The sequence below is a fragment of the Meles meles genome, chromosome 2, assembly GCF_922984935.1.
Source record: "Meles meles chromosome 2, mMelMel3.1 paternal haplotype, whole genome shotgun sequence".
Lineage (NCBI taxonomy): Eukaryota > Metazoa > Chordata > Mammalia > Carnivora > Mustelidae > Meles > Meles meles.
The window spans coordinates 173,578,818-173,591,305 of record NC_060067.1 but is presented as its reverse complement, the minus strand read 5'-3'; the positions used below and the strand labels follow the sequence as shown (position 1 = coordinate 173,591,305).

The 12,488-nt window shown below is 40.4% G+C and overlaps 1 protein-coding gene across 1 annotated transcript in view; it reads left to right on the top strand.

The window, feature by feature from the left end:
* The window catches only part of IDO2 (indoleamine 2,3-dioxygenase 2), a 56,574-nt gene extending 46,569 nt beyond the window's left edge, over nt 1–10,005 (top strand). Inside the window, exons 9-10 of the mRNA XM_045997154.1 lie at nt 6,211–6,359; nt 7,569–10,005. Coding sequence (XP_045853110.1) covers nt 6,211–6,359; nt 7,569–7,924 — 505 coding nt within the window. The 3' untranslated portion in view covers nt 7,925–10,005. The remainder of the gene's footprint in view (nt 1–6,210; nt 6,360–7,568) is intronic.
* The last annotated feature ends 2,483 nt before the right edge of the window (nt 10,006–12,488 follow it).

Below are 12,488 nucleotides of genomic sequence, written 5' to 3'. Positions count from 1 at the left end.
CCACTCTGGGGTAGAAGAGGTATAGATGGGTACCATCTACATGACAAACGACACTGCAGTTGAACATTTAGGCTTAGAATAGTTTTCCTTAGCCCACCATGTTAGATTCATTTGTATTCGCTTAGAATCCCATCTCAGTGGCAGAAAAAAATGCCCAGTATGCAACCACAAAGCTCTATCATTTATATCCATTCTCTCCCCCTCCTTACTAAGGCAGATGGGAGCAGAGAAAGTGGCTTAAAAGCTTTCTTCTAAAGTTCCTGGAAGAGCTACCCCAAGTCATTTGTTCATATTTGCAGGTCTCTTTTGTCTCATGGCCTGTTAATTGCTCCAGATAGAGAACTCTACCCTTAGATACATTTCTTCCTTTAAATATACTAGTTATACCTTGACATGTTTTAATCAAATTGCTTTCCTACCCACATTAACTGAGACAATTAAGTTTGTTTGGTTGGTTTTTTTAATGGTGAGAAGTGGAAAGTAGAGGTAGTGAATGGATGAGGTGGGAAATGTGAAATAGAACTCATCTCGTGTTCCGTCTTGATAACTAGGAGATGCCAGAATGCTATGGACAGAAGGACTCTGAAGCTGTGTCTAGAAGTAGTAAGAGACAAGTCCAACATCCAAATTAACAGATTTATTGATTTATCAGTAGATGGAGTGGTATATTACATTGGTGCAGGAAGGGGGTGGCAACGTGAACTCAGTATTTCCTCTAGATCGAGTAGGTCTGGAGTGTGAGACAATCTAAGGGGAGGCCAGCCTGGGTAGGCATTCCTCACTGCAGGGCTCAGAGAGTGGAAGCAGGAAGGTTTCTAGAGAATAACTTGAAAGAAACAGGTACCTGATTGATGAGGAAACAAGAAAAATGGGGGAAGATACAGAATGAAATTGGAAGCGTTTCTCAGAATTCAGACTTTTGCTGTGTACGCATTCAGTCCCAAATCCTCCCCTAAAGAGATTATATATCGTTAGAACTCTTCTTGTTCTCTGTGCATTTTGCACGTGTTCAGGGTGCAGACAAAGATCTGATTGTACAATAGTGATCCTAGCAACAAATGTTAAGCAAAACTTGCAGATAGGTTTTGGTAGAATTAGAGAATAAAAGGTCATTTTTAAAAAACATTTTAAAAATAGACATTCCTAAATAGGGATTTAGGAAGCACTTAAATCTGGGAAATCTCTTTGTGCTTCACTTTGTTGTCTATGTTTGTATTTGTCGTCCACTATTGCATAACAGAGCACCACAAATTAAAACAGCAGTTTAGAACAACACACATTCATTAACTCACATTTCTGTAGGTCAGAAGGCCAGGCAAACTCAGCTTGGTTTTCTGTTAGGGTCTCCAAGCACTGAGGTCAAGCTATCTGCTGGGCTGAGCGGTTATTTGGAGAATCTGGGAAATCATTTGCTTCCAGACTCCTTCAGGTTTGTGGTAGAATCCAGTTCTTTGTGGTTTTGGAACTGAGGTCTGTTTCCTTGCTGGCTGTTAGGTCTCTTCTCTGTTTAGAGAGGCCTCCTGCTTTCCTTGTCACATGGTATCCTGCAACACAGTTATGGTGCTTCCAATTCTTCTAGTACTTAAATCCCTCTGATTTCTCCTTCTGCCACTAGCCAGAGAAAATCTATGCTTTTAAGGTTTTACGTGATTAGATTGAGCTCACAGAAACAATGCAGAAAACTCCCTGTGTTAAGGTCAACTGATTAGTAACCTTAATAACATTTGTGAAGTCTCTTTGGTCTTGCTGTATAATATATCATATTGACAGGCATGATAGCTTATAATATGAGGATTATTAAGATGGAAATCTTGGGGCAATATTTTTAAAAATCTACCCATCATGATGATATGGTCACCGCAGGGTGACACTGTTTTCATTAAAATAAATTCAGGGTCAGTGATGCATCTTATCTGTGATCTACATAAATACCTCCCCTCTGTCTGATCCTCAAAGATATTTTCCATGTAGCACAACCAAGTGGCCAGCACCAAATCTTAAATGTATTGACAAGTGTTGATGGCCAAAGTCATCTGGATTGTTAAGAATTCTCAAGAGAGTTGTCCTGAAAAATTGAAATCTACTCCTATATTTTTGGTTTGTCCTATGTTTGATTTACTGTTTTTATTTACCTTTTAAAAACATTTTTATTTAGGAAAGTTTCATCATCTGTAGATTAAACATACGCTTTTTATTTCCCAGTCACATTAAATTTCACAGGGAAGTGATCAGCTTTGTGGAAAAATGTCATCTCATTTCCTTTTTTTTTTTCTTTCTGTTTACACTTCCTCTTGGGTTTCCTAGAAATATGCTATGAGAAAGACTAAAAATAACCTTGTCTACAGAGATTTGAAAGGAAACTAATTCCTTTGCTTTACAAACAGTAGTTTGGGCCTGAGAGTGCATGGGAGCAATCCTTGAGCTAGTCAGAGAAACCCCATTTCCCTTCCTCAGACTAATCTCATCACAGAGGAGAGAACATGGGTTTTGAAAGTAGATTCCCCTTATTTTATCTTTTTTGCCTTACATGCTGGTATTTTCTCTATCACCTTCAATGTGGCTTTAATACATCCTTTTCATGTTGGGGCATCAAAAAGAGAATGATCAATGTCTCTTGGCCATTTGAGTATTTGATGGCTCTTTAAAGCTGGTTAGGTCCTTTCCAAACATTTTGATCCACATATTCTAGACATATAATATGGAATTATAGAATGATATTTTTTTCATTCATTCATTCATTCATTCATTCACTATTTAGTGAGTGGTTACCATATGTCAGGCACAGTTCCTGGTTCTGGGAATGGTGCAATGAAACAAAACAGCAACAGGCTTCATTCCCATGGAGACTACATTTTATTTATCAATGTATTTATTTATTTATTTTTATATTTTATTTATTTATTTGACAGAGAAAGAAAAAGAGTGAGCGTAAGCAGGGGGAGCAGCAGGCAGAGGGAGAAGCAGGCTCCGCACTAAACAAGGAGCCGGACACCCCTGGGATCATGACCTGTGCTTAAAGAAGATGCTTAACTAACTGAGCCACCCAGGCGTCCTGGAGCTTACATTTTAATAATGGGAGACAGATAATGCATAAACAAATATAATTAAGGAAAGTATCATAAAATATATGTTACAACAGTAAGTAATATTGGGAAATGTAAAGTAAGACGCAGGGCATCAAGGGAGAGGTAGGAATGGCCTCTGAAGTTTCTTACTTATTTATTATTATCTGGGAAAACCATACTTCTAAGTGACAATTGTGCAGATACCTGAAGGAAGTGAAACCTAAACCATCTGGACACCTGTTCCAAGCAAAAGAAACAAAAATTGCAAAGACTCTGAAGTTGGAGTGTGTTTGTCGTGGAGGAATCCTTGCAGTGACAATGTCACTGGAATGGAATATGCAGGGGAAGTACAAGAAAGATACAAGTGATAATGGAAGACCAGATCGTGTTGGGGCTTGTTGGCTCCTCTCTAAAAGAGAAGAGCAGCAGTAGCAAGTCTGGAGACAAATTACAGGATCGGTCTTAAGTTTCGACTCATTGCTCTATCTTCTAAATGGAAAATAGATGCTTTGAGAACAAGAACGGAACAGGGAAGCATTTAAGAACCTATCCCACAATCGAGCATGGTGCTTGGACTAGCGTGGAAGCAGCAGAGGTGCTGAGAAATCGTCATTTGGGGCATGACTGATGGCATAGTTGATGGGACGTACTACTGGATTGCTTACGGAAGGAGAACAGGATCAGTTGAAGATAACTCTAAGGTTTTGGCCTGATCCACTGAACAAATGGAGCTGCCATTTTCTCTGATGAGGAAGGCTGTCAGGGGAACATATTTGGCAAAAGGAAGGGAAATTGGGAGCTCAGTTTGGGACATGTTCATTTCTGGTAGAGATATCTGTAAGTGGGCAGTTGAATACATGAGTCTGGACCATAAGGGAGAACCCCAGGTAAACGTGTTTGCTTTTCAGTAGTCCTAATACAGTTGCTTTCTAAATTAGTGGAGTTAGGTAAGACTGCTTGGGAAGTGAAAGTAGCAGGAAGTCCAAGGACTGAGCCCTGAGAAAGTCCAACACATGGAAGTGGTGATGAGGAGGGACTGTTGAAAGAGACCAAAATGACCGTCTAAGATCATCCATGGGGTGGCAAAGACAACTCTGAACCCCACGTGGCCGCTGTCTTTGCTCCTTTTATATTTTTCATAATCCTTCCCCATAAAATGTCATGTAGGAATTTTATTGAAGCAGTGTCCTAAACTCTGACAAGTCATAAAACTTCTCTAGAACCCATTTAATTATGCAGCAGCTTTAGGAAGTAGGTGCAAATTAGGACCAAGACTCACGAAGGTGCGTGCAAAGTTACAACATAATGAATGAAGGGAGCAGGGATTCCAATTCGCTCTGAATACTATAAAATGGCTAATATTTAGCAAATGCTTAGTATGTTCCAGGCCCTGAGCAGGTCATATTTTAGTTAGTTCTCACAACAACCCAGTAAGGTAGATCCTAATATCACTTGGACAGGGAACCTGGGGCTCAGAGATGTTTAAGCCAAGGGTCACAGTTAATAAATATCAAAACTGAGATTACATTGTCTATCTGCCTGAAAAAGAGCCCTTTCCCCCAACAGCTACAACATGCTCTAATCTTAAGATCAGAAACCTTCCTTTGCTATCCTCCGGCTCTGCTTTCTGTGCCTCATCTGTTTCCAGAGTTATATCGTCCCCGCTGCAAAGAGCAGTCTGACATTCATGCAGTGGCAAACCATACAACAGCTGACCAAACCAGCCTCCAAAGAAAACAGTCCAACTCTTTGTAGCATTTCCTACCTCAAGGAAGTATTGGAAAAAGTCATGAACAGCAAGCTGAGCAGGTTGGCTATGGCTTTTCTATGTGTGTGATGTGGTTCCCTTCTCTTGAGCAAAATGACTTTTAAAATTACAGGAAGAAGGTGAGACATCAACTTAAGCCTGTTATTTAAACTGTTCACAACAGGGACTATGGGTCATTCCTGGCAATCAGAGGGAAAAAAGACTATTTCTTAGTAAAAGTGAAAATCCTCATATGGGGGTCTCGAGAAAATGAAAATGGAAAATTATAAGTTTGGGGTGCCTGGGTGGCTCAATCCATTAAGCATCTGCCTTTGGCTCGACATGATCGCAGGGTTCTGGGATCAAGCCCCGAGTCAGGCTTGATTCAGGTTCAGGTTCAGGTCAGGTTCAGCAGGGAGCCTGCTTCTCCCTCTCCCACTGCAGTTCCCCTGCTTCTGCTCTCTCTCTCTCTCTCTCTCACTCTGTCAAATAAAGAAATAAAATCTTAAAAAAAATAGATATTACAAGTTTGGGATTTCCATTCTGGTTTCCCCATTTTCTAACAATGTGGCCCTGGAGCGTTAATGGCTTTGAGTCTTTGTTTGCTTATCTGTAAAGGAGGCTTTAAAAAAACCTGCCTTCATCTACTCAAAAGAGGTCAAATGAGAACATGAGTGTGCAGGGGGTTTTTATAGGCTAACACCTTGAAATCAGGGAGACAGAAGAGAGGAAGGGAAGAAAACCCATTTCGTGAGAGCAAGACTCAGAACCTCAATTCCAGTCCATCTCCACGTCCCTCTGGTAACCTGCAGGGTTGTACTGTGTTCTCTTTATTGCTGCCCTTGTTATCAATACCTGCTATCAAGAACATATTTGACAAAGGTGTTCCCACAAAGTCAGGTAGTATTTAAAACTGATAGTTCAGGATGACAGCTGTTAAAGCTATTTCAGGGAAGGGCAAAGGGGTGTGTGTGTGAGTGTGTGTGTGTTTGCTCAAAGCTCTATTTGCAGAGTTAAAGGTATCAGGCCTTCAAGGTTGAGATTAGGTAAAGATTTTTCTAGAACCCCTAAATTGCTCCTATTCATCAGCACTGATATCATCTTTATAAATGAATTTTTCTAATAAATATGTCATAGGACCCGTGCTAAGGACTCCCCTTTAAATATCCTTCACTTCTCTGCAGTGATCCTTCAACTGAGGAAAGGAACAGCTGTATTCCATGGCCTGTTATGAAATCGAAGTATGCTTAATTACATATCCTACAAAAATATCCAGCCTTGTGCTCTAAAATTACCACTGGAATTGTGTTTGCTTTCTTACTTGCTGTTTCCCTATCAGAAAACACGCTCCTAACTCCGAGCACCCACGCCTTCTCTTTGACTTTTCCTCTGGCTTAGATGGAAGGATAACCCAGCAATGCCAGTGGGGCTGATCTATGAAGGAGTCTCCACAGAGCCCCTGCAGTACTCTGGGGGGAGTGCAGCTCAGAGCACAGTGCTTCACGCCTTCGATGAGTTCTTAGGCATTCGCCATAGCAAGGAAAGTGGTAAGTCAGACCCTTCCTTTCGCTTTCTGTTCCTTAACAGGGAGGAAGAACAGAGATGTTTTTACCAATTGATAAGACCAAGTGTAAGTTAAAATGCCATGAAATCTGTACTCCAAGTCAATAAGAGGCTGTGTGCCTGCCAGGTGTTACTGTGTCAAGTCAATGAAAATTCAGTCTCAGCAGGAGATTGGGTTTCCTGTCTGAATCTTAAAACACTGCTGTGTGTCTGACTGTTCTCTGTAGTTTTGTCTGGATCCCTTAGGTAGTACCCTCTCTCCTCTAAAATGGGATTGAGATCTGGAGTTTCAAGGCTGTGACATTAAGTTACTAAGTCTGGATACAGCTGGGGATGGGTTGAGTTCCTCCACCAAAGCCTTTCTCCGTAAAAATGCTGTACCACAGGCCAAGTCTGTTTAGACTAGAAGAGGGGTCTACCAGTTTAGAAGCTTGAAATTGTTCATTTCCTTACCTGCCAGCAGCAAGCCACTGTTTAAGAGTTGAAAAAGGGCACTGCAGACTACAGAGTTTTCAAGTTAGATCAGGAAAAGAAATGACTAGAACTTTGTGTCATAGGATCCAGTCTCATCCACAAAAGTCTGTTGACAAGAACCATGGCAGTATTCATGGATATCCTATATCCTAATGGATATCCTATATCCTAACGGATATCCTATAAATGATCTCTCTTTCCACATTTCCTATAAATATCTATTGATCCTATTTTTAAACACCTTGACTTCAAGAGGCAATTACAAAAAACAGTCATTCTTCATTTTCTTGCCCTTATAAACTCTGTTACTTTCCTCCACCTTAGCACTCCCTCCAAACAAAAGCACGTAAGAAGCAAAATTTGGCAGAGTGTTTAGCAAATAAGTTTAAGGATTTTATGTCTTATATTCGTAGATATCTCTCGTGATGATTAGCAAGATACTTTGTCCCATCCTGTGTATGGGATAAATATTTATACGTGAGATGATAGATCTAGTTCCAACTCAGTGATCAGGGGTGTGTTTGTTTCTTTTTTCCTTCTCCATCTCCTATCTGTGGTCAAGATATAGCATTTGATTTCTGTGAGCAAAAGATCCAGCAATGCAGATTGGACAGTTAGAACGAAAGCAAGTTTTTGCTGCACTGATGTCCGGAAGAGCTGACAAGCTCTCTTATCTTTCCATGTGGAGCTATGATATTGTTCTGGTTTGTTTCTTTCAGCTGACTTTCTGCATAGGATGAGGGAGTACATGCCTCCTTCCCATAAAGCCTTTATAGAAGAAATCCACTCAGGCCCGTCACTGAGAGACCACATCTTGTCCTCTGCAAATGGCCAGCTTCGGACAGCCTATAACCAGTGTGTGGAGGCGCTGGCAGACCTGCGCAGCTACCACATAGCAGTGGTGACCAAATACCTCATCACAGCAGCCACCAAAGCAAAGGGCAGGAGGCCAAACAGTCTCCTTGGGCCATCGCAAGCCTTAGAAGAGAGGGGCACAGGTGGGACTGTAGTTCTGAGGTTCCTGAAGAGTGTCAGGGACAAGACCTTAGAGGCAGTTCTCCACCAAAGTGACTAAGAAACTGCCCTCTGCCCAACAAGGTAAAACCAGCAAACATGGGTTTTCCTTTACTTTCTCCCTCACTGGAGGGCACATGATCCCAGCGAATAAGAATGTCGGGAATAATCTGAAAGGGACCTCAGCCTTAGTTATGCTCCAGCCCTACAGAACACCATCTCCTCCTTTGCTGAGAGCTGTTAGTCTTCACAGAGAAGAATTTTCATGGCCAGAAACTTTCCTTTCCCTACCTGATTACCGGTTGATAGTGAAAAGCTTTGGACACTTCCTCATTCAGAACTCCAGAGCTTGCCCCTGTTCTGTTTGCAAAGTGATAGAAAAATCAGTCTAAATTTCAAAAACCAAATAAAATTGCCTGTAGACAGATCCCCTTGTCGATTTCTTTAGAAAGCAAGTTAAATATTCATGCGTTCATTCATTCAGTTAGCAACTTATTATGTTCCTCCTGAGCACTGGTTTAGGGATTAGAGCAGAGATTTTCTGGTGGCCCCAGTCCAGCCTTCTTCTCCCTGTGTGTGCTGAGTTTGTGGCAGGAGGCTGGACATGCTCCAGTGGTGACGTGGAGGAAAGAGCAGGCTCACATACGTCTTGGAAGTCACCAGTATAACAATGAATAGTTAATGATGTGGGAACGGATGAGGCTCTTCCACATGGTTCATCAATTTGCAAATTCTATTCTAGTTTCCTTCTTCGTTTTTAGAAGAATGATTCTTTCTTCTTACACTGAAAGTTTGTGTTTATAAAATGAATTAATTGACCCGTTAGAAGTCCGTGATCAAAATGGGAATAAATATTAAATCCACATGTTTAGTGTACAAACAGATGTAAATTTTTATTGATTTATTTTCTATCTCAAGATCTCATTTCATCCAACAGTAGAAAGCTAGAACACTTAAGTCTTGCCAATTTAGGGTAAACTTCAGTAATTTAGTCTTGCCTTCTACTATGTGCACACACACGTATCTGGGATAGTATCTACATTCCAGAGGGCCAACCTAGTATCGTGGCCTCAAGGAGTGATCCCTGATGACTGGGAGCAGCCTCTGCCCAAGTTAGCACCTGCTGAGCAGACCCCCCCCCCCATACCAGGATGGATACTGGTCAAATGGAGCTTGCAGCTTGTCTCATCCTTTCCACGAGGCCTTTCAAATTACTCAGCCCTCAAAGTCCTGTCATGGCAGTTGGAAAAACATCTGACTACTTTCCAATCCCCTAGGCCCTGAATTCCCACTTTGACTATACATATATATCATATGTACTATACATATACTATAGTATACTCTATATATGATAGATGATAGATAGATAATTGATAGATACCGATTTTAAGAAATTGGCTTATGTAATCACATAAAGGCTGGAAATTCCAAAATCTACAGGGTAGACCAGCAGACTAGAGATCCGGGAAGCACCAAGTTGAAAGGCTAACTGCCTTTTCATTTATATGTTCATCTCATCCAAACAAAACACCCTCATAAAAACATCCAGAATCATGTTTGACCAACTATCTGGGCACCATGGACCAGCCAAGGTGACATAGAATCAGTCATTACAAGCCTCCTTGAGAAGAACCTGAATTAGGATACAGTTATGGTATCTGACACACATGCTCCCCATATCTCTGTTAGAGAAGAATCATCCTTTGCAATGATGGAGAGGAGCTACAAAAATGGTGTAGAGTTTAGCTACGCTCTAAGAGATGCTGGGAAGGGATGCAGCAGTGCATTGGAGGGAAACCCCAAGAGAAAAGCATGGAAGACTGCCCAGAAGAATCTATGTTGCCAACTACAGCTCCCATGCTGCGTGATCCATGTAGAATGAATGAATGAAACCATTGCCTCTGTTAATAAAAATAATAACCTGCTGTTTCGAGGTCGATGCTATCGGGCTAATGTTCACCTGGGAAAGGAAACAGCCTTAAAGTCTTAAACCTCGCATGCAAGGGTCACCTTCACCTATGCCGCCCCTTGATCTAGTCCTGCTTGGGACTTCAGACTGTGCTCACGCACAGCTGGGATTAGTTTAGTAATTTTTAGAAGACTTTAGTAAAGACTCAGGGATGATTTCAAAAGGAAACAAACAAAAAGCATAAAGGAATGTCAGCAGATGGCATGGGTAACATTCAGCGTTCATTCTGTGCGGCACACGGGCCCTACAGGTTCCTCATTCCTAGGCTGCATGCAGGTGAAAGGGATCCCCCAAACTCTCAGCTTACAGAGCATCAAGCCAAGACATGAGGCTCAGAGACTGAGTTTCTCCTCCCTCATTGTTAGTCTGAAATTTGTTTTTTGTTGTCCTAATGCAATCTATATAGGCTTAGAATCAAAATAAAACTAAACAAGAAATGCTTGAAACCTGTGAGATCCTATCTGATTTAAGATCTGGGATATAAAACTTGTGGTACCTATGAGCCAATTATTCCTTCCACAACAATGAATTTCGCCCACCAAATTCTGTCTTGCATTTTCTTATGCACAGATGTACTATTTGCTTTGCTAATGGAAGAAAGGCTCTTCTCTTTCTTCACGTAACAGTAAACTTAATAAAGAAGTCGGATATCATTGCTTTCTGAAATGCAATCGCTAGTTAATTTTGCAATTTAGCATCTGCTTCCCAGTAACATTAAAAAACGAGTTCTTGAATGTAAGCATCATCAAAAATAAATGATTTTTTTTTGCAAAGTAATTTCCTTTGTAAACTCACAAATCTATTCGTCCACATGGTTCTATGGCAGCTGCATAGAATTCAAACTAAACTCAATTATGGTATTTGCCTTTAATTACTCACAAATAGTTTTTTTTTTAAAGAATCAATCAGAATTTGGCCTCCCTGTACATTAGGAGCCATTTGTAATGGGGCTTAGACTCCACTCTGACCCATCATAGGCCATATCTTTCTTCACAAGACAAGGAGTCCTGGGGGAAGTAGAACTTGCCTTAAGGATGATCAGCTTTTTAAAGAATCAGTCAAGGGCACAGCCATGGTAGACAAAATAATCATAATGATAATAATTAATAATAAAACTAATAATGGACATAAGTGTTATTAATGTGTCACTAAAATATGAAAAGTAAGCATCCATTTGAAATTATATTACCACGTTTGGCATTATTTACTTTTCTCTTGCATAAATGCTATTATTTAAACAAACAATTGGCTAGTTAATAGTGACAGTAAATAGTAATTAGTAAGACTAAACAGATACTTTGTAATTGCTTTCATTTTAGTTATCTAAACTTTTCAAAAGAGTTCTGGAAACATGATAATACTCACAATGTGAAAAATCACACTCATACTATCTCAAAACAAAACACAAGAGTTAATCCACAGGCAAAGCTGCCGCCTCCTGTTCCTACTCAGAATGAGGACCCCCTTCAGATGCTGACTTTGGTCACATCAGTCAGAGGGAGCAGCCAGGAGCCATCCGTCTTTGTGGACCACAAATTGTCTTTGCCAACAGAAATGATCAGGGGACAACCCACTTAGGGACAATGGAAGACAGATGATTTGCACCATATTTATTTCACACTGAAACAGGGTTGCCATCATATGGATCTTTCACTCTTTTTTTTTTTTTTTTTTGAATTTTTTTTTTGAATTTTATTTATTTTTTTCAGCGTAACAGTATTCATTGTTTTTGCACAACACCCAGATTTTGGATACTAGCCCTTTATCTGATATGTCGTTTGCAAATATCTTCTCCCATTCTGTCAGTTGTCTTTTGGTTTTGTTAACTGTTTCCTTTGCTGTGCAAAAGCTTTTGATCTTGATGAAATCCCAATAGTTCATTTTTGCCCTTGCTTCCCTTGCCTTTGCCGATGTTCCTAGGAAGATGTTGCTGCGGCTGAGGTCGAAGAGGTTGCTGCCTGCATTCTCCTCAAGGATTTTGATGGGTTCCTTTCTCACATTGAGGTCCTTCATCCATTTGGAGTCTATTTTCGTGTGTGGTGTAAGGAAGTGGTCCAATTTCATTTTTCTGCATGTGGTTGTCCAATTTTCCCAGCACCATTTATTGAAGAGGCTGTCTTTTTTCCATTGGACATTCTTTCCTGCTTTGTCGAAGATTAGTTGACCATAGAGTTGAGGGTCTATTTCTGGGCTCTCTATTCTGTTCCACTGATCCATGTGTCTGTTTTTGTGCCAGTACCATGTTGTCTTGATGATGACAGCTTTGTAATAGAGCTTGAAGTCCGGAATTGTGATGCCAACAACAAGACAGAAGAAAGAGAAATTAAGGAGTCAATCCCATTTACAATTGTACCCAAAACTATAAGATACCTAGGAATAAACCTAACCAAAGAGGCTAAGAATCTATACACAGAAAATTATAAAGTACTCATGAAAGAAATTGAGGAAGACACAAAGAAATAGAAAAATGTTCCATGCTCCTGGATTGGAAGAATAAATATTGTGAAAATGTCCATGCTACCTAAAGCAATCTACACATGTAATGCAATCCCTATCAAAATACCATCCATTTTTTTCAAAGAAATGGAACAAATAATCCTCAAATTTATATGGAACCAGAAAAGACCTCGAATAGCCAAAGGAATATTGAAAAAGA